The sequence below is a fragment of the Amphibalanus amphitrite genome, unplaced genomic scaffold, assembly GCF_019059575.1.
Source record: "Amphibalanus amphitrite isolate SeventyFive unplaced genomic scaffold, NRLGWU_Aamphi_draft 000429F_arrow, whole genome shotgun sequence".
In the NCBI taxonomy this organism is placed as follows: domain Eukaryota; kingdom Metazoa; phylum Arthropoda; class Thecostraca; order Balanomorpha; family Balanidae; genus Amphibalanus; species Amphibalanus amphitrite.
This window is the reverse complement of record NW_024881923.1, coordinates 344,731-367,044: the sequence shown is the minus strand read 5'-3', so window position 1 is coordinate 367,044 and position 22,314 is coordinate 344,731. Positions and strand designations below refer to the sequence as shown.

The 22,314-nt window shown below is 46.3% G+C and overlaps 1 protein-coding gene across 1 annotated transcript in view; it reads left to right on the top strand.

Moving 5' to 3' along the window:
- The first annotated feature begins 3,063 nt into the window (after nucleotides 1–3,063).
- LOC122391281 overlaps nucleotides 3,064–22,314 on the top strand; it is a 32,591-nt gene continuing 13,340 nt past the window's right edge. Inside the window, exons 1-5 of the mRNA XM_043385070.1 lie at nucleotides 3,064–3,204; nucleotides 9,726–10,054; nucleotides 10,575–10,834; nucleotides 13,291–13,428; nucleotides 21,205–21,414. Of these exons, the coding sequence (XP_043241005.1) occupies nucleotides 9,726–10,054; nucleotides 10,575–10,834; nucleotides 13,291–13,428; nucleotides 21,205–21,414 (937 nt within the window). The 5' untranslated portion in view covers nucleotides 3,064–3,204. The remainder of the gene's footprint in view (nucleotides 3,205–9,725; nucleotides 10,055–10,574; nucleotides 10,835–13,290; nucleotides 13,429–21,204; nucleotides 21,415–22,314) is intronic.

Below are 22,314 nucleotides of genomic sequence, written 5' to 3'. Positions count from 1 at the left end.
TTTACTAAGGTCATTTTCAGGTCAGGTCAAAGATGACGTCACAGGGGTCGAAAAAGTCAAAATGGCGGCGCTAGATATGGAGAGGGTTTTTCTCGAATAACTTTCGAAGTAGTCAAGATAGGAACAAACTAAGGGCATCATCGTGATCCTCTCGTCGATCCGCATCGAATGATATATATGTTGACCTCGAAAGGTCAAGGTCAAAGGTTGACCTCAGGTCACGTGACCTCGAGGTCATCATGTATATCATTCGATGCGTCTTGACGAGATGAACACAATGAGACCATCCGCGCGGCTGTATCTTGTTCCTGTAAGGAGTTATTGGCAAAAAAAACCTTTGGTGACCTTTGATGACGTCACATGACCTTACAGCTGCTCAACAGCAAAACAGACCTCAAGGTAGTGAAGGTTGATCGTATGTGAAGTCATGTATGGTATATGGGGCCATTCCGACCCGTTTTAGTGGTAAAAACAGGGAGTTGATTTTTCCCCCATTGACTTATAATGGGGAGGTCGCGAAATTGACCTGACCTTAGGTCACCGACATCAAAATTCCGAGATATACAAATTGTAGCTACTAATGACCTAATAACATCCTGCGACTTTCAAAGGCCTCCGACATCTACTGTAGCTCTGGCACGGTGACAAAGTTGCAAAAAAGTGACTTGAGGTTGGGTCATTCAAAGTGACCTGGTGACCTGACCTTAAAAGTTAGGAGGTTCAAACTTGCACACCATGTGTAAAATTGATGAGAGAATAGTCATACCAAATTTCGCGGCGCTACGCGCCGCGGTTTTCCCGCTATCCGCGAAAAACCTCAGGGGGGGGCGGATATCCGCCCCCCCGTCGGTGCGCGGGTTAAAGGAATCAAGACGTAACAAAAAAAGGTTAGACGTGATTCTACTTTGTCAATCAAATGGCTATCTCGATTTTTTGAAAATTTTAGATTTTGGCCCAAATTTTTTCAAAAAACTGACTTTTTGGGAAAATATTTATAAAATCCAAAATTTTGAGTGTATCGAAAAAAACGGAATATATGTCAAAGAAGTGGTCTATGTGCACCTACATACCAAATTTTAGAGGAATCGGTTCAAAAATGTGAAAGTTATTCAAAATTTTATGACGTAACGACACACAAAATTTTTGAAAAATGACTTTTTTGGAAGTTCTAGACCTCGTACGGAAACAAAAATAGCACCATTCGATTCGCCGTGAAAAACTGCATCAGATAGACACCTTTTGAGGCCCTAACAACCAACTTCAAAATTTGACCTCACTTGACCTGACCTTGACCTGACCCCGACCTGAAATTCATCCAGAGGTGGTCCATATCACTTATTGAGTGTGCCTATTGAATTCTATGAGTAAAATGACCCATAAAACATGTGTCGCACATGCCCTTTTCTATATTTTGTTTTTGGTGACCTGACATGACCTGACCTGACCTTGACCTTGACCTTTGAATGACATTGTATGCACTGAATATTGTCTTGGTAGTCTAAGAACACGTTTTGGGCAATCAGTCTCAGTCCATTCTTAGGCAACTACGGTGCACGGCCGATACTGTAGAAACTTGCATCTTGTACCCTTGACCTGACCTTGACCTGACCTCTGACCTACTTTAGCAAAACAATTTGGCCTCCTAAGATCCGCCTTGTTGAGAGCTTTCCATTGCCGTTTTCCCCGTCTTTCTACGACCATCGGTTCGGAAGTTAGACAGGGGGGGGGGCAGAATCTGCCCCCCCCCTGGGTCACCGCTGGATATCAAGTGCGCTGCAATTCAAATCATATACCGATAACGATGCCGTTTTCTGGTGCTAAGCCAGCTAGAACCTCTTTGTCACACTACCCGACCAGATTTTTGCTGCTGAGGTCATTTCAGGTCTCAGTTAGGTCAAAGTCAATGATAAGTTTGTATGTCTGTGTGTGTCTGTGTGTATACTGATGTGTGCACCGATTGTTTATGTGTCCATATTGCATGAAATCATGATCTGAGAAGCTTTTACAAAAAATGCAGTCAAGAAAAATCACGAAAAGTAAATTCAGCTTGCCTAAAACGCATTTTTTTAGATGAACTAGGTTGACCTTGACCCTGACCTTGACATCTGTACATCGTCGAACAACATGTTCCATGATAGGTGGGAGGTAAGACTGGCAAAAAAAGCCCGAAAGGAAGGTGACAAAAGCTCGCATGGCCTATAGCCAACGCAAGTTGTTGAGAATTGGTCATTTGGGTCATGACATGACCTGAAAAACAAGGTCATATCTCCGAAACCAAAAATCACAGAAACCTCAAATTGTCAGTGGACATGAAGAGAGGATAGAGGAGCAGCTATACGGAAAATCAGGCTTCTAGCTCTAACAATGTGGAGTGCAGAGCAGAAAGACTACCTGGGGGGGGGGTGGAGGGTGGATACCACCCCCCCATGTGCGGGCGAGGCTTAATCAATCTCCCCCTCCCCAACCCCTGACCGGGCGAGGGATGAGATGTAGGTCCGAACTCTCCATTTTGTTGAGATATCCACTGAGATCATAGATTCGCCTCTTCCATCCCTGCACATGTCTGCTGCTCACTATGGTTTACATTGCCGGGCTGCACGCGGTGTCTGGAGGGATGGGGGGTTCCAGACGGCTGGGGAGGGTCGAGGTGGGGGGAAGGGCTGCTGCACCGCCATCCGGCCCGTGTTATCATGAAACCATGGTGGCCTTCCGCTGACGTCATCAGTCCGGAACGCCGCGCCGCCGGCTCACTGGACACGCTAGAGTCTCCTCGCTACGGGACTAGGCCCATTGGAACCCGGACATCCAAGTCCTTGACGAATGTAGAGAGTTCCCATTTTATTTTGTTGTTGTTGCTGACTAGCCTTTACGAGGCAACTGTGCACTTACATCAACAGTGTTCCATGAACGCCCCGGCTCGCCATTAGTTACAGTACGACGCCGGTGACCGGTAGGGGCGCTGCAGTCGCCCAGCGGCCCGAGGTCGGCCGTAACCGGTACCATGACTCAGCGGCGCCCCGCCCCGGGGTTATTACATACTGCGCAGTTGCAGCGGTCCAGACCGGGACAAAGGCCGACGGAGCCGCACGAGCTGCACTGCGTCCACCAGCCGGGTCAGTGGACAGAGCGGGTGGTCCAACAGTGTGTGGACGGTACTGAGCTCTGTCCACCGGAGCCGACCACGGCGGAGGCGGCGAATATCAGGTAAGCTGGACCGACCTGTGTGTGAGGGGGGGGGGGTCTGTGTGTCCCTGTGTCTGTTGTCTAAGTGTGTTTTGTGCGTCTGTGTCTATAGTCAGACAACATGTGTTTTTGTAACGGTTTGTATGTGATTCTGTGAGTCTTTGTGTGTCTTCTCTGTGTGCTAGGTACCCGTCTGAGTGTTTGGATGTGGGTGCTTACATGAATTAACGGGGAAGAGGGCATAGGTGGCGGAACGGGGGGGGGGGGGTGCACCGGGGAATCGTGTCCCCTTGATTTCGGCATTTTAACATAAGCCCTATGGACGTTGCATGGACAGAATGGGACCAAACGTCGGCAATGCTCCCCCCCCCCCACCCACCTTAATTGAAGGTGTTCCGCGCTACTGGGGAGGGGGCAAATGTCCCGCAGTGGCTGCCAGTTGCCCCGGCAGTGACGAGATTTTGCCCACCTTGTCGGAGTAAATATAATGCGCTTCAAATAAATATTCTCCAAGCTGTCAAACCCAATGTGAAAGTCAATCAATCCTATTTCCTTTTCATAGTTTGTCGCCCGTGTTTACACTGATCTTAGTTTAATATCGTAGAGAACATCCAGCGGCTTATCCACAATCCTGATGTTATCTTTACTTTAGAGGACCCAGTGGAAACTTTTTAACCCGCGCCCTGGTTGGGGGTGTTTTATGCCACCCCCCGTTCCAGTCGTTTCGCAATATCTCCCAAATTAATGCGCCGATCGCCGCGAAAATTTCAGAACCCTGTTGTAAATCGGTTTTACACCTCGTTACATTTTCTTCCACAGTCTATGATAGGTTGGCCGCAAATGACGTCAGAGTGACGTCACGTTCAGGCATTTCCGACCCAAAAGAGGTTTGATGGGAGGATCTGTCAAGCCCAAAGTTTTAAAGATAAAGGAAAATGTTGAAAAACAAAAAGATATAAAACGAGCAGCGCTACAAAACTGCTATCTTGTTTGTTATATATTTGCTTTGATTTTGAACCCCAAATTAACCCGGCACCGCCTGGGCTATTTCCGTACCCACATCAGCCTGGGGGGGGGGGTCGGATCCGACCCCCCCCTGTTATCTCGAGAACCAATGGTCGTATCGAGCCCCGCGAGGCGGCGTTCGAAAGGTCTCTACGAGACCTTCCCAAAACACTCTTAAGATTTTAAGATTGAGGTCAACTTTCGGGTCAAGGTCAGGTCAAAGGTCAAATTCAGGGGTTTTGCATGATTAGGCTTACGGACAGCGGAATCGATAGCTGCTGCTCGAAACTCACCACAAATGACCTCAAAGACCTAGCCCGCGCCCGGCTGGGGGTCCTGGATTTCCACGCCCTGCTGGGGGGGGTGTTTGAACACCCCCCTTCTAACTCGGCTCCTGGGCCACGTAGCGATACGCGGAAGGCGGCGTTCGAAAGAGCGTCAAAAATAATGAGGAAATCACTTCGGTCAATTTTTTGGTCAGGTCAAAGGTCAGGTCACCAGAGGTCATTGAAGGCAAATTTTCGCCGATTTCCAGGTCGAATGTCGAAAATTTCCAAGAAGCCAACGCATAACTCGGGAACCAATAGAGCTACAGCGCCGCGGAAAAGCGCATTCGATAGCCCTATTAACGCCCTTTCTGAGTAATTTTCTCAGATTTGACCTAACGTCAACGGTTTTGCCTGCAGGGGGCAAAAACTGCAAAAATAGCCGATTTTTTCGGAACCAGTTTTTCTGCAATAACTTTTGACCCAAGCATTGTACGAGCTTACTTTTACCGGCATCGTGTTCCTCTCGTCAAGACGCATCGAACGAACTATAATTTGACCTTGAAAGGTCAACTTGAAAATTTGACCTCAGGTCAAGGTCATGACCTGACCGGAAAGGGTCATGTAGCATATCAGTCGATCCGTATCGTCGAGCTGAACACATCTAAGGCGTTTTCATCGCTCTAGCATGCCTCTATCAAAAGTTATTTGCGAAAAACTGTTAGATACCATTCGTGACCTAAGATGACCTCAGGGCATAAACAGGGGTCACAGACACCATTTTCATGTTCAGTGTGTCTAAACCACTTGTAATTCAGTGTTTGGGAGTGTTTATAATGTCTTTCGTCCAAAACAGGCGCATTTCAATTTTCTCCCATTGACTTATAATGGTGAGGTCGCAAAATTGACCTGACCTTAGGTCATCGATATCAAAATTCTGAGATATACATTTTGTACATGCTAATGCTCTTAGCAATCGCTGAAAGTTTCAAAGCGATCGGTCACTCGGTGTAGCTATGACAGACATTGAAACTTTTTATGAGGTGAGGTCACTTCGAGTGACCTGGTGACCTGACCTTGAATGACCTTGGTCTGAAATTTTCACAACATGTGTAGAATTGATGTATGATAAGGTGTACCAAAAACGGCGGCGCTCCGCGCCGCCGTTTTTGAGATATTCGCGAAAAACCACAGGGGGGGGTGTTCAAACACCCCCCCCCAGCAGGGCGCGGGCTAGTGAAGGTACCATGTGCGTATAGGGGTCATACTAAGTACGGGTCAAGGTCAGGTCAGGTCACGAAAGGTCACGGTTTTCACTTTCTGCTACATGGGCGTGCGACACATGTTTTATGGCTTATTTTTCACGCCAAATCCGATGGTAATGGTTATATGTGACCCCAAGTCACTGTGCTGGTGATAAGTGTGCATTGAAAGCATAAAAAATCGTTTATACCATACATAACTAAACGAGGGCTAAGAAAAAAGGTCAATTTTTCAACTTTTTATTTTTGACATAAAAATGCACTTTTCTAGACGAGCTTTGTCCCAGGAATCTAGTGGTGCCATTTGTTTTCACATGCGATGTTCAGAAGTGCCTCTAATTCGCGAAAATGCTTATGACGTCACCATGCCCTATGCATGTTGGAGCTATTTTTTACAATTTGGGGGTCAAAAATCAAGATAGAAAGTTGAAATTTGGGACATCTAATGTTCTAATAAAGCTCTATAACATATATTCCGGTTTTTTGGAAATTCTCAAAATTTTGGATTTTATTAGCTGTTTTCCAAAAAATATAGTTTTTTGAATTTTTAGGGGTGAGAAACGCATTTTATGGAAAATCCGAGATGGCCATTTTTAAGAACTCGTTGAGCTGCGTCTTTTCATGTCCTTAATTTGCAATTTGCTTAAAACCTCGATTTTTGGCGATTTTCTAAACATTTACCATTTTTTGACTGAAAACGCCATGTAGTTACATCACTAAAATCGATATATCTCAGAAATTTTTAAAAATGTTTTCTTAAAAATTGCACAGGAGACGTCAAATTGATGGGGGAGAAGGTATGCGAAGTTTCAAGTTGATAGCTCAAGCGGTTCATGAGTTATTCAAGAAAAACGGAGGGGGGGGTCGGATCCGACCCCCCCCAGGCGGTCGCGGGTTAACCCGCGCCCCGTTGGGCTCTGCCGAGGAACGCACCCCGTTGGGGGGGGGGGGCAATTTGCCCCCCCCCCCCCCCAAAGATCTCGAGAACCACGCAACCTAGCGACAAGCGGCAACCGGTGTTGGATAGCCCTATCAGGGAACTACCTTATGACCCAATTTTGTTGACCTAGGTCAAACCGATGATGTCGCAGGTCAGGTCAAAGGTCGAATTTTCACCGTTTACAGGCATTTCAAGAAATGCGTTGTAAAATCGAGTAAAATGCATTTCATTGAAAATCGTCGATGGGGAAATGTTCTTCAAACACATATTTTGCTATTTGAGGTCACTGATGCCAGGTCAGGCCACAGAGGTCAGGTCACTGGGGCGGGGGGGGGGTCACAATATGAAGGTGTCGTGTGATACATGTTTTATGGTCCATTTTACATGACAAATGCGATTATGTGGGTCAGGCAGACTTTTGGGCCAGCTTTGGTCACTTTTTGGTCAAGGTCAGGTCAAGGTCAGGTCAAATTAGGTCAAATTTCAAAGTTGATATTTTTGCACAAAATGGGTATTGAATTGATGCAGCTCGTCACGGGGAGTTCAATGGTGGTCTTTGTTTTGCCCTACGTGGTCTAGAATCGCTAAAATTGAGTTAAAAAATTTGACGTCATCATTTTGAACAGTTTTTTCGCTATATCTTGGCCAAAAAACGAGATATCGATCTGAAATTTGGTATGTATATAGAAGAGCGCAGGGACTATCACATATATTTCGATTTTTTTCGAAATTCGGGAAATTTTGGGATTTTTTTTAGTTTTGGAAAAAAAAAATCATTTTTTTGAATTTCTTGGGTCAAAAACCCAAAATTTTAAAAATCCGAGATAATATTTTTGTAGCGCCGCTTTTTGTCGACTAGACCATATAAAGAAGTTTGAAATTGCTTTGTAACTGTAGATTTGGTGAGCGTTTCAAGATTGCATGTTTTTTGCTCATTTTTGCTCGAACACGACCTCAGTTTGACCTCAATAACTCCTTACCTAAGGTGACCTAAGACTTGAAATTTGGTGTGAAGGTGTCAAATTGATGCCCTGGAAGGAACTGACAATTTAGCGGCGCTGCGCGCCGCTGTTTTCTTGCTATTCAGGAAAAACCACAGGGAGGGGCCAAATTGCCCCCCCCAACGGGGCGAGGGTTAAAAAAGTGACTTTTAAAATAATCCCCTAAAATGCAAAACAAAATAAAAAACTGATCTTTTTGGTTTGCATTTTAGTTTTGCAAAACAAAAAGATCAGTTTTTTTTTTGCAATCCCGCGCCCCGAATGGGCGCAAGAATTGCGCGTGAAACACATATTTTGCTATTTGAGGTCACTGATACCAGGTCAGGTAACAGAGGTCAGGTCACTGAGGACCACAATATGAAAGTGATGTGTAATCCTTGTTTAAAGTACCCGGCGGCCGCTGGGCCTCCGCGCCATCCGCCGTCCGCTGGGGGGCATATAGTTGCCCCCCTTACTTCTGCGACGATATCGTCGCAACGCGAAGAGATAGAGAAGCGAAACTTTGCACATATCTTCCTGAATAGTGAATACATAGCCGAGGTTGTGTCCAAATTTAATGTCGATTTCATCTGAAATGACGTCACAGTGACGTCATAAGTGAAATTATAGATTTGCGACTCTCCAGTTTCCTCACGATATATCAGATATATGGGACCGTATATAAAGGGCCGATTATTGGTCAGGACCTTGATGGAAGTGTATTTAGGTGTTTCAGGATGACAGCAGGTGCTGTCTAGTTCATTTACAGTTGAGTTTCATGCTCAGCGACATCAGAAACGGTCCGTATAGGAAAACGACAATATTTTATGACGTCACTGTGACGTCATCTTAAGTGCTACAACCACCAAACTCTGCTCAAACATTGCCTTGGTATTCATTTGAAGCTACCTTGAGTTTCACGTTCGTAGCTTATCAGGTTTCGGAGATATTCCGCAAAACGTAAAGGGGGGCAACTCTATGTCCCCCCAGCGGCTCGTGGGTTAAACATGCATAAGGGCTACAGTCTGACCGTCGAGGCCCTCTAGGTGGCCTCTGATGGCCCAACGCCAGCCTCTGAGGGCCCAGCGCCAACCTTAGACTTCAGAGGACAGAGGGCCCCACGTTAACCTAAGAGGGCCTACATTGTCCTTAGATAGCCCCAAGCTGAGCTGTTCCCAGTGGGCCCCAATCTGGCCTCAGAAGACCCAACGCCGCTGGTCTTAGAGGAACCCACGCTGCCCTTATATTGCCCCACGCTGGTCTAAAGGGCTACGCACTGGCTTCTTTGGGCCCCACGTCCACATTTGGCTATTTAAGGTCCCAAAGCGGACTCTAAATGACCATGCTAGCCTCCGACGGCTCGACTTCGGCTTCTGAGGGCCCTACGCTGGCCTCCAAACCTTTGATAGAAGTTTGTTTAGACATGTTTACGTATGCTTAACTGATAAGGCAGAATTTTGGTATACCGTTACCTACGGTATATGGTATGAATGTTAGGTATGGTGTAAAGGTCCGCTTATACGGTGCATATTAGGTGGTATATGATATTCTGATTTCTGGAGTCTGGTTTGCCCCCCATCCCCCAGTCGAAATTCCTTAGCCGAGGTCCTGCTGTGTGACTGTGTCAGTCCTGCTGTGTGACTGGCTGTATCCTATACATCCTATCCATCCTATAAGTATACATCTGGTGTTTCTAAGTGCATCAGGAGCCAATCGCCAGGGGTCGTACAGCCAGACCCTCCCTCTGCACCGTCCGCGTTATGAAAAAGGCCAGGCCATGGGGTAAACATTCGTATTGATAAACTTGTCTTTATTATCTCGTTTTTTTTGCGAAAAAGTAGTAACGATAGTAAATTTTGATATTGGTTACCTAAGACCTGTTTGCCTGCCTGCCAAGCTTGCCTGCCTGGTATGCTACAATACGGGTTGCATGACAAAACATGTCGTAATACGTGATGACACGTCGTTTTGTGACGTGATTAGACACGACGCTGCACGACATGTCGTAATGCGTACGACGTAACACCACGTACTATGTCACCTTTTTATGATTAGTAGAAACGTAAAAAACTGTAATTATGCGTTACAGATGGAGATGACAGATGTGCGTGAAGACCTGGCCGCCCTTCGCCGGGAGGTGTCCGCCCTTCGTGAAGTGGTGGCTGCCCTTCGTGAAGAGATGTCCGCCCTTCGGGAAGTGGTGGTCCCCCTTCGTGAAAAGGTGACCATTCTGAGTGAGGTAGTGGCGAAGGACCATTCGGACACGCAGAAGCTCAAGGGGGAGAACGCCGCACTTCACGGTGCGGTGGTCCGCCTGGAGCAGGCAGTTATCGAGGAGCGGACCACTCGCCAGACCGTGGTGGAGGATCTGCGGCAGGAGGTCCGCCGGCGAGCGGCGCCATCCGGCCGTCCCCAGGGGTGAGACTGGGAGGCAGCAGGGGTGGCTGTGGGGGCTGAAAGAGTTCGGAGAGCTGTCATGGTGAGAAGTAAACTTTCTTTGTAGAAGGTGTAAGAAATAAACCACAACTAGGTCCTTGAAGGTCGAGTAACTTGTAATTGTAATTTCCGCCCAATCAAAGAAACATGTCTGGAATTCGTACCATCTTTCGCAAGTTAGCCGTTTAGTCTCGATCGTATTGTTCCAGTTTTCGACAGACGTCCTGCAATCTGCATAAAGTTGGCCAGTTCGGGGCACTATATCCCGCACGTATTTACATGTCTTCATCAGCAATCGTGTCACAAAATCTAATCGGTCGTATCAAATCGTTCAGATTCGTATGAAATCAACTCTGAACGATTTTATTCAACCGAATAGATTTGGCAACATACTATTGCTGACGACGATATGTAAATGCATATCGTATCATCAAAGGAGCCAACTAAAGTTGTAAACTTCTTCTGCATTTTGATTTATGTTCCTTTTTTCTTGTCTTTTCAGTAAAATTTCAAAAGCGTTTCATGACGTCACGGTACAGACGGAGCCGCAGCCACCGGCAGACAGTGATACCACAGTGCTGAGAGAGGCGCTAAGGACCGTGACGACGTTCGACGCTCCGTCAGCCCTTGGCGAGGATCAGCTGACGGCGCTCCTGCAGAGTCTTCCTCGCTTGGAGGAGCTGACCGTCAGGGTCCCGTCCTTCGGAACGGGGCGGTGGCTGCGGCTGCTGCCGACGTCACTGAGGACGCTATACGTTACGGGTGAGAAGTAGTTGAGGAAACGCGTACTATAACTTCTGAATGGTGGTAGGTACTTACATGGTACATAAAGTAACAGTTTCAGTGATAAACGTTCAGCGGACATATGTGTGCCATGCTACCTACATGCTACACAAACATTAGCCACTGTATTGTACATACCTACTTTATACTCTTGCAAACGAACCTGTATGTACTGAACCTGTATGACCTGTATGTACTGAACTGTATTAATTAACCCTCGCCCGCACATGCCATTTTCCCATCCTAGAACGCACATCGGGGGGGGGGGAGGGGGTTGTCACCCCCGCGCCATTTCGTTCCTGTTGGAGATAGAGCTTAGCGATAAAGACCAAAAAGATTCTTTGGGAAGAGACGAATCCAATGATACCCAGTTTTACCTTCCCAGGTCAGTCATTGACCTTCCAGGTCAGGTCAAACTAAAAAATGTTGCTGTTTTGGGTCACCGTTGGATATCAAGTGCGCTGCTTATCATATACCGATGACGATGCCGTTTTCTGGTGCCAAGCCAGCTAGAACCTCTTTGTCACACTACCCGACCAGGTTTTTGCTGCTGAGGTCATTTCAGGTCAAGTTAGGTCAAGGTCAATGATATGTGTTTGTATGTCTGTGTGTGTCTGCGTGTATACTGATGTGTGCACCGATTGTTTATGTGTCCATATTACATGAAATCATGATCTGAGAAGTTTTTACCAAAAATGCAGTAAAAAAACTTCAAAAAAAGTTAATTTAGCTTGCCTAAAGCGCAATTATCTTAGATGACCTAGGTTGACCTTGACCCTGACCTTGACATCTGTACATCGTCGAACAACATGTTCCATGATAGATGGGAGGTAAGACTGGCATAACAGGTCGAAATCAAGGTGTCAAAAGCTCACAAGGCCCATAGCCAACGCAAGATGTTGAGAATTGGCCATTTGGGTCATGACATGACCTGAAAAACAAGGTCATATCTCCGAAACCAAAAACCGCAGAAACTTGAAATTATCAGTGGACATCAAGAAGGGATAGAGGAGCAGCTATACGAAAAATCAGCCTTCTAGCTCTAAAAATGTTGAGTGCAGAGCAGAAAGACTACCTGGGGGGTCGCAACCCCCCCTCCCATGTGCGGGCGAGGACCCGCGCCCTGATGGGGGGGGGGGCATTTTGGCCCCCTGTGGTTTTTCTTAAATAGCGAAAAAACGGCGGCGCGCAGAACCCGCGAAATTTTGGGTACCTTACCGGGCATCAATTTGACACTTTCACACAAAATTTCAAGTCACAGGTCACCTCAGGTCAGGAGTTATTGAGGTCAAACTGAGGTCATGTTCGAGTAAAAATGAGCAAAAAACATGACATCTTGAAACGCTCACCAATTCTACAGTTAACAAGTTCTTTATGTGGTTGTGTAGAGAAAAGACGGCGCTACAAAACTGCTATCTCCGATTTTCGAAATTTTGGGATTTCGATCCCCAAAAATCAAAAATATTGATTTTTTAGAAAAACTAAAAAAAAATCCAATTTTTTTCGAATTTCGAAAAAACGGGATATATGTGATAGTCCCTGCACTCTTCGATATACATACCAAATTTTAGATCGATACCTCTTTTTTGTCCAAGTTATAGCGAAAAAAAACTAAAGAATTGATGACGTCAAATTTTTGAACTCAATTTTTCGCAATCCTAGACCTCGTAGCGCAAAACGGAGACCGCCATTGAACTCCCCGTGACGAGCTGCATCGAATCGATACCCATTTTATGCAAAAATATCAACTTTGAAATTTGACCTAATTTGACCTGACCTTGACCAAAACGTGACCTAAGCTGGCCCTAAAGTCTGTGTGATCCACATAATCGCATTTGTCATGTAAAATGGACCATAAAACATGTATCACGACACTTTCATATTGTGACCCGCCAGTGACCTGACCTCTGTGACCTGACCTGGTATCAGTGACCTCAAATAGCAGAATATGTGTTTGAAGAACATTTCCCCATCGATGATTTTCAATGAAATGCATTTTACACGATTTTACAACGCATTTCTTGAAATGCCTGTAAACGGTGAAAATTCGACCTTTGACCTGACCTGTGACGTCATCGGTTAGACCGAGGTCAATAAAATTGGGTCACAAGGTAGTTCCCCGTTGCGGCTATCCAGCACCGTTCACCGCTTGTCGCTATGTTGCGTGGTTCTCGAGATCTGAGGGGGGGACAAAATGCCCCCCCATCAGACCGCATTGCTCGGCAGACCCCATCTGGGCGCGGGTTTTAACTGACGCATGTATAAGCGTAGCGCATGCATTGTGCACAATGTTCAATTACTGTCCAACAGTGCCGATCGACCCTGGCTTTGTCAGTGTCGTCTGTGTCAGGGTTTGACACCACAGTGTCAGCCGCCTCCCGACCCGGCAGCAGCTCCGTCCGACTGCAGTCAGCTGACACAGCTCTGTCCGACAGGGCCGGAGGTGACGGAGCCGAGGTGGCCTGGACGGTACGGGAGTGGTCTGTCGGTATCTCTCCAAGGGGTGACTGCCGACACCATCAGTCACCTGGCCACGGAGCTGGGGTCACGGATTACCCTAGTAGTCACAGATGGTGAGCAGCGGTTGAAGTTACTCATATATGAATGGCTAGGAAGGGATAAACAACAGTAGCTGTTCCGGCGCTCAGCGTTCGCTGGCTGTGACGTTACGGCCACCCGGCGGGCCGCGGCCCGGCTGACCTCCAGTGACCTTGAGACGCGCTGCCGGCCGCGTCAGCTGATTGTCGGCGGTGCGCACTGCGCGGCGACCCCAAACGCTGCCGGACTGGTCAGGTGCAGGTGGCGCTGTCGGGCGCTCCTGAACGGGGCAGGGGGGCGACACAGGGACACAAAGAACAGGAAACTGGCCGGCGGCAACGCTCCTTGCTTGTTATTTTTGCTCTAAGGAACTGCTTTTTTTCTAGCAAATGTTTATAAATAACGTGGAGAAGCAGTTTATCCCTGAAAATCTGAAGCCTAAATCAAACCAAGAATAACTGGATACAACACATATTACATGTATTGCAGGTAATGCTGCCTCATCCTAAGGTAAGACGGAAGCCATAAGCCATGGCAAGCTGTAGGATGACAAGTCGTGTGCCGTGTGGTGAATAGTGATGGTCAATGATTTGGGCCTCTATTGGACGTAATATTTACGCTACAAATTTTATAACGATACAAAATTGTTATAATTAGCTACACATAAGTGCTGAACAAAATACTTATGTGAAAAGGTTTCAAAAACTCATCATGATGTCATATTGATCAATTGACATCATGAAAATATGCCTAGTTCGGAATATAATGGACTAATTATAGTCCGTTTTTCTTAACCTTCCAGGCGGTGGGGAAGGGGGGCATTTTTTTGCCCCCCTTTACTTTTTTCGATATATCTCGAGAACCGCTGCGCCGATCGTCACCAAACTTTCAGTACCCTCCCGGGAGCAGCTAGCGCACATGGTGACCAAAAATGTTTCCAAAGGCTATGATAGATTGGCCGCTAATGACGTAAGAGTGACGTCATTTTTGCCATTTTTGACCCAAAAAAAGGTTTCGCGGCAAGAGCTGTCAGGCCTACAGCTTTAGAGATACAGAAAAATGTTTTTGACATCAAAGGTGTGGAATTAAAAGGGCTACAAAACTGCTATTTCGGTTTTTTCGAATTTTTTGGATTTTGACCCCCAAAAATCAAAAAATATATTTTTTGAATATAATAGCCAAAAAATCCAAAAAGTTTTTTGAATTTCGAAAAAACCGGAATATATGTGATAGTCCCTACCGCCTTCTATCTACATACCAAATTTGAGATCGATACCTCGTTTTTTGGCCAAGTTATAGCGAAAAAACTGTTCAAAATTGATGACGTCAAATTTTCAAACTCAATTTTTAGCAACTCTAGACCTCGTAGCGTAAAACAAAGACCACCATTAGACTCCCCGTGACGAGCTGCATCGAATCGATACCCATTTTATGCAAAAATATCAACTTTGAAATTTGACCTTTTTTGACCTGACCTTGACCTGACCTCCACCAGAAAGTGGCTTAAACCGTACCTGATGGTCTTATAACCAACACCATTGAGTTGGAAATGAAAAACTGACCATAAAACATGCATCACATAACCTTAGTAAAGTTGGGCTCATGTGGTGACACTTGGTGACCTTTGGTGACCTGACCTGTGACCTGACCTGGTATGACCAGTGACCTCTAATAGCAACATATGTACGTACTAGACAACTGACGCCTTATCGCTGATTTTCGACAAAATGCGTTTTACTCGGTGTTATAGCGCTTTCCCTAGAAGCCCTGTGAACGGTGAAACCTTTTATCTTTGACCTGACCTGTGACGTCATCGGTGACCCCGAGGTCAATGAAATTTGGTTTCCTTCGACAAATTTGACAGGGCTATCGAACGCCGTTTGAATTTTCCGGATCCGTCCAGTAGTTTCGGAGATACGGGGGGGGGGGCAAAAAAGTGCCCCCCCCCCCCCCACCGCGTGGAAGGTGGCTGGTAGGCCCACCGCCTGCCGGGTTAAGTTCGACCCTCACTCAAAGCAGGGGGGGTCGAAGTCTAGTTCATACTAGACTGGCAACCCCACGGCTGACGTCACGATCCCCAGCGTGACGTCACAGCCCCAGGGCATTGACAGATTCAGATTCAGATTTATTCAAAAGAAGTCCACTCACCATGGCTTTTCACTCTTTCACGTCAGTGTACAAGTACAAAAAGGACGAATTTAGGCCACATTCACGTTCCAATCCACACGCATACCACTCATGCATCAACTCACTCCGATCATCACTGAGGATCCACAGATCCGAAGACCGCTCTGACAGCTCTACGGAACCCGGGCTCACAGGGATCTGCCCCTATACCGTTGAGCAGTGTCACGCCACGGTAACACATTTTCCGCCTACCGGATTCAGTGCGTATGTTGGGGCGGCTGAATAGATCGGCTTGCCTCGTTCTGTAGGTGTGCCTTTGGCTCGATCTCGGTCCAATAGTTCCACATAGGTACTCAGGCTGCTGAGTCACGATAACACTCGCCAGCGCACACACGGTGTGGTAGTCGATCAGCTGCTCTACCTTGAGCCAACGGAGCCGCTGTATTTCACCGCTAATATGGTCGAAACGGCGCTTCCCTGTCACTACACGGGCACAGAAGTTGACTATCTTCTGTACACGGTCGCGCTGGGTGACTCCGCATGAGCCGTAGACGGATAGGCAGTATCGAACCACGGACAGGACGAGTGCCTCAACAATCACCTTCAGCGTCTGTTTTGGCATGACATGGCGCGCATGAGATAACCCTATCAATATGCCTGTACACTTCCTTGTGATGTATGTCACATGTGTCTCAAAGCTAAGGTGGCGATCAATGAACACACCGAGGTTTTTAACCTCTCTCGAGTCGGCTATAACATTGCCACAGAAGCGGACAACAACAGGCGGCAGCGTACGGAGCATCGCGGGAGTTCCCAGCACAACCATCTGTGTCTTCTTGGTGTTCAACTTCATCCCGTTGTGACAGAACCAGTTGTACACATAGCTGAGTGCGTGTTCCAACTTCCATGCTGCTGATGATTCTCTGGAAGTCACGCTTGCTGCCGGATACTAATAGCTGCGTATCGTCGGCATATTGAACAGTAGTGACGTCACTCGGCAGTCCAAGGCTCAAATCGTTCGCAAACAGCATGTACATGATACAGCTAAGTGCACCGCCCTGGAACACACCGATGGTATTCTCCCTAGTCCTAGATAGCTGATGCCGTCCCCCAATAGAGCTCACGCGGACTTGCTGGGTATGGCCGTACAAATAGCTTCGGAACCAGTCCGTATCAATGCCGTACAGGGCGAGCTTCGCTAACAGTGTGGCATGCGGCACAACATCGAAACATTTTGATAGATCGAGCAAAACTAGCACAGATATTTCGCCTCTATCCATGGCACAGAGTACTCGATCGGTAACGACGTGGAGTGCTGTCTCGGTCGACCGACACTTGCGATAACCGTGCTGGGCGTCCGCGAGAAGTGCATGCTGCTCTAAATAACCGGACAACTGACACTGGACTACGCGTTCTACTATCTTCATAATGGCCGGCAGCAGCGAAATAGGCCTCGTATCAGAAGGGTCGGCAGAGATTTTACCCTTTGGGATAGGAGTAACAAGTGCGTGTTTCCAACCACTAGGGACACAGCCGGATGAAAGACTGGAGTTAACTACATCAAGCAACGTGTGACTCAATCCGGTGAAACACCTCTGCAACATGTGCACACTTATACCGTCGAGTCCGGTCGAGCTGGACGGCTTCATGCTCATCAGTGCAGAGTACAGTTCATCCATGCTAACTGGCCCGACACGGAAACTGCATGTTAGCACTCTGGGTAGCACTGTAGTTACAGGCGTCGCGGGCGCAGGCACGCTGGCAGAAGTGCTTGGACCGACAGTTACGTAATAGTCATTGAGCGCGTCTGGGGTGATGTTCGGCACAGTGCACTGCTGCTGCTGCTTCCGACCGATCACTGGCCGCAGCACTCGCCACAGCGCAGTGCTGCGCTGACCCCTTGACCCCTTGAAGCTTGCAATATTTGATGGTGCTTACAGACAAACTGAACAAAGCTTGTACGTAACAATAGAGTCATGCTTCTACGCTCGATAATGTGTTTATTGTGTTTTTAATTTTAGCAGATAAAGCAGACAAAAATTGTTCAAAGGCAGAAACAGCGAGGTGTGGGTACGCCAGTCGCCACGCATCGATCTCATCGCATATGGTGCCCCAAGAGGCGCAGCATTGCACCCGTGACCCCCCTTTATGTCCCTAAGGTCATTTCAGGTCAAGAATGGTCTCCAGCAGTTTGATTAAGATTAAGATTTGATTCAGATTAAACAGCAACAAAAATACATTAGATGTGTTCAGCCCAACGATACAGATCGACTGATATGCATTACGACATTTTCCGGCCAGGACATGACCTGGAAATGAGGTAAAATTGTCGAAATGACCTTTTGTGGTCAATTCAAAGTTTTTTGACGCGTATTGACGAGAGGAGCACGTTTATCTGCATTTTGCCGGCGTAAAGTCTCATGGAAATCCGTTGAATAAAGTTTAGGTCTGCGGAGTCGGAGTCGGAGTCGATCGGCGTCGACAGTTTTGCCCGGATTCAGAGTCTTAATCGACATGTCATTGCTCAAGTTCGTGGTCTTCGTTTGTTTGCGGAAAAATATTACGTTCGGTGACCTTTCCAAGACCGATGTTTAACCCACGCCCCGTTGGGCTCTGCCGAGCAACTGTTGGGGGGGGGGGCATTTTGCCACCCCCCTAAGATCTCGAGAACCACGCAACCTAGCGACAAGCGGCAAACGGTGTTGGATAGCCCTATCAGGGAACTACCTTGTGACCCAATTTCATTGACCTAGGCCAAACCGATGACGTCACAGGTCAGGTCAAAGGTCCAATTTTCACCGTTTACAGGCATTTCAAGAAATGCGTTGTAAAATCGAGTAAAATGCATTTCATTAAAAATAATCGATGGGGAAATGTTCTTCAAACGCATATTTTGCTATTTGAGGTCACTGATACCAGGTCAGGTCACAGAGGTCAGGTCACTGGGGGCCACAATATGAAAGTGTCGTGTGATACATGCTTTATGGTCCATTTTACATGACAAATGCGATTATGTGGGTCAGGCAGCCTTTGGGGCCAGCTTAGGTCACGTTTTGGTCAAGGTCAGGTCAAGGTCAGGTCAAGGTCAGGTCAAGGTCAGGTCAAATTAGGTCAAATTTCAAAGTTGATATTTTTGCATAAAATAGGTATCGATGATTCGATGCAGCTCGTCACGGGGAGTTCAATGGTGGTCTTTGTTTTCCCGTACGAGGTCTAGAATCGCTAAAAATTGAGTGCAAAAATTTGACGTCATCATTTTTGAACAGTTTTTCGCTATAACTTGGCCAAAAAAGGAGATATCGATCTGAAATTTGGTATGTATGTAGAAGAGCGCAGGGACTATCACATATATTCCAGTTTATCGAAATTGGGAAAAGTTTTGGATTTTTTTTAGTTTTTCTAAAAAAATCAATTTTTTCAATTTTTTTTTCAAAAACCCAAAATTTTGAAAATCCGAGAAAGCAGTTTTGTAGCGCCGCTTTTTGTCTACTAGACCATATAAAGAACTTTGAAATTACTTGATAACTGTAGATTTGGTGAGCGTTTAAAGATTGCATGTTTTTTGCTCATTTTTGCTCGAACATGACCTCAGTTTGACCTCAATAACTCCTGACCTAAGGTGACCTAAGACTTGAAATTTGGTGTGAAGGTGTCAAATTGATGCCCGGGAAGGTACTGAAAATTTGGCGCCGCTGTTTTCTTGCTATTCAGGAAAAACCACAGGGGGGGGGGGCCAAAATGCCCCCCCCCCCAACGGGGCGAGGGTTAAGCTGAGTTCCTGTTCATCTTCCTGTTTGGACGAGCTTCTGAGTGTGAAAAGCAAAAGGGGGTGGCTGCACCCGAAACTGCTTTTATTCACAGACATGTTATTTATAACCACAGTTCTGACCGGGGTCGGAGTCGGAGTCGATTTTGGAAACCAGAGCCGGAGTCAGTCGGAGTCACCGAAAATCAATCGACTCCCAGACCTGGCAGGGTTGCGGAGTCGAAGTCGGAAATAGAGTCGGCTGGAGTCGATAGGTAATGTATGCCCGCAGTCGGAGTCGAAGTTGGTTTTTGGAAGCCGGAGTCGGAATCGGAGTCAGAGTCACCGAAAATCCATCGACTGCGCAGCCCTGGACTTATAACGGTACCGAAATGAGCTGTTGTTGGAGTGTCAAGTGTGTTCACACGATTTTCAGGCACCAGAATCTGCATCTTAGATCGTGAAATGGTCATTTCATGGCTTCTGGTTTCTAGTCAAGATCTGGTAGCCAGCGGTTCCTTAAAGTTCCCAGGCATTCTCTGGTTCTCTGGCGCCTCAGGTCTCTTGATTTCTCAACCTGTCGGCTGTCTCAACCGTTCACGGTTTTCTGAAAGCTTCTGAGTGGCGGCTCTCCCACCAGCTATAAGCTGGTTGTTTCGTGGTTCTTGACTTATAGCTAAACTTCTGATTCTCAGACAATTTATGATCTATCACACTTAGATCACAAGGATGCTTCTACCGGGATAAAAACAGATATCTCTGTGTATCATTCACTTTACCACCAGGGACTGGCGACTTGCATTCTGAATAACATAATAAGTCTTTATTCTTATTTCTTTACGCGCTGAAATTAACCACCCGTGTCTGGAACCATGATATGATAAAGTAAAAATATTATGCCAAAGCTAGATAAATTAGATGAGCCCCGAAATACAGGAAAATATCCAAAGAGCTTGTTTTACCCTATTTCATAACAACAAAACTATCTGCAAATACGAGATAGCGTCCTTAGCAACCGCCCATAGCAACGTGTTTGTCTGAACCACGCATCTGGAAAATTAAGAAGATAAGTCGACTAGAGTTTGGTCAAAACTACACTGAATTTGATTTCGAAATGGCTTTTTTGTGAATCAAATGTACAGTGACTTATTATTTCCTTTCAAATTTTCATACTATTAGAAAACATGCTTGTTTGCTCTATTTTTGTAAAGAAACAACTGCAAGGACGAAATATCACGACAAATTCTGGTACCTTGTTGGTAGGAAACTTCGTCCAACCTTATGTTTTAGGGCCTTGACTCAAAGCATCTTTTTGAACACAGCACGAGAATTGCTGAGTGAATAACTGGGAAAACTGGTCGGCGCACATTGCTTTTCACATATGATTGACTTGACCAAAATTATTAGCAATTGAACTCTGTTTCCCCGACTCGCAATGAGAATCTGCCTACATTTCAAATTCCTTAGCAATACACGAGCTGTCGGGAATTATAACTGAGCTCATCAATTCAACGCATGGAGTTTAACACTATGCTACTTTATCGGTGTTTATAACACATATTGCAAATAGTATCATTCTTTGAATACATTGTGCGCCGGCCAGATTTCCCAGTCATTCACTCAGCAATTCTCGTGCTCTGTTCAAAAAGATGCTTTGAGTGAGGGTCGAACTTAAGAAAAACGGACTATAGTGGTGATTTTGTTTTATATGTCAAAGACCCATTATCATTTTATTTGTTGAATATTATGTTACGGAAAGTCGCCGTAACTTATGAAACTCACATCGTTTTGATAAAGTACATACATATTTACTCAGACACGGAATTATCACAGCATTGTAACCACAAACAGTTTTCACTTTGTGTTTTCTACACCTGTAGGTAAGTGTACGATGTTTGACCTAGACAAATGCCTGACATTGGTTCAATCACCTTTCCAGCACAAGTTACTACTATTCCAAGTCAACTTCGTGGTGCCATCATCAGGGTGGGCCCAAACACTATTATCCTTCCGGCCGGAGTCGGTGACAGCGAGCTGACGGAGCTGCGGAGCTCACGGGAGACTGTGGAGCGGCTGTCAGTCTCCGCCGCCGACCTCCCGCGACTGAGGGAGCAGCTGCCGGAGGGCCTCGAGCGCCTCAATGTCAGAGGTGAGATACCACGGATCATACATGTAATGTCGGTATAATGCAAGGCCCTATATACCAGGTAGGGTCGTCCGGCGATTCTACCTTTTCGTGACGTCAGCTCGTGACGTCATTTGGAGTCAAGTCTCGAAGCCCCGTTCAATCCCCATGTTAATGAGCGATTTTCGAAGCACTGTAGAATGAAGTCTGCACAAGATATATCAAACCTAAGTATCCTATCTGAAAGAGCAGACAATTTTCTGCAAGTTATCTATTACGTGTTTTTCGCTAAATCTTTTGCTTTTTTCACAAAAGCGTAAAATGTCCCCCATGTCTCCGCAGCCTCCCTGCCGCCGGCCGCCGCGCGGTCGCGGTAGTGTAGTGGTTAGCGTGCCCGCGCAGTATTCCAAAGGTCCCGAGTTCGAATCTATGCGGTGCGGAACTTTAATTGCAATTCCAAGCTGAATATACGCACATCCATAATAAATTATTATTCGTATAGCTAAACTGTCACCAAGCTATCCATATAAATTGACTTCACCCAAAATATCGGCAAGATTCTATTAAAATATAAATTCAAATATGGCGGCTTGGACTATCGCGTGCGTTAGGCTCCGCCCATAGCTCCGCCCACATGCGTGACGTCATTCGTGTTAGTGGACACACGCGGAGATAGGGGACGACATGGGCCTGGTATAATGGACAATGCATATAGATATACAAATGGACAGGGAGACGGCAAATGGACGAACCGATCAAATTCAGCCAACATCTTACAGCCTTGTTTGTGTTATATGGTATTGTTAGAGTGATGTAAATTGCAATGCATGCATTTGCATATAGTGTGAGCATCAAGTGCATGTATGAAATATTATTGTAGCAATTATTGTAATTTGAAATGGTTTCATTGCAACCACTGCGAAC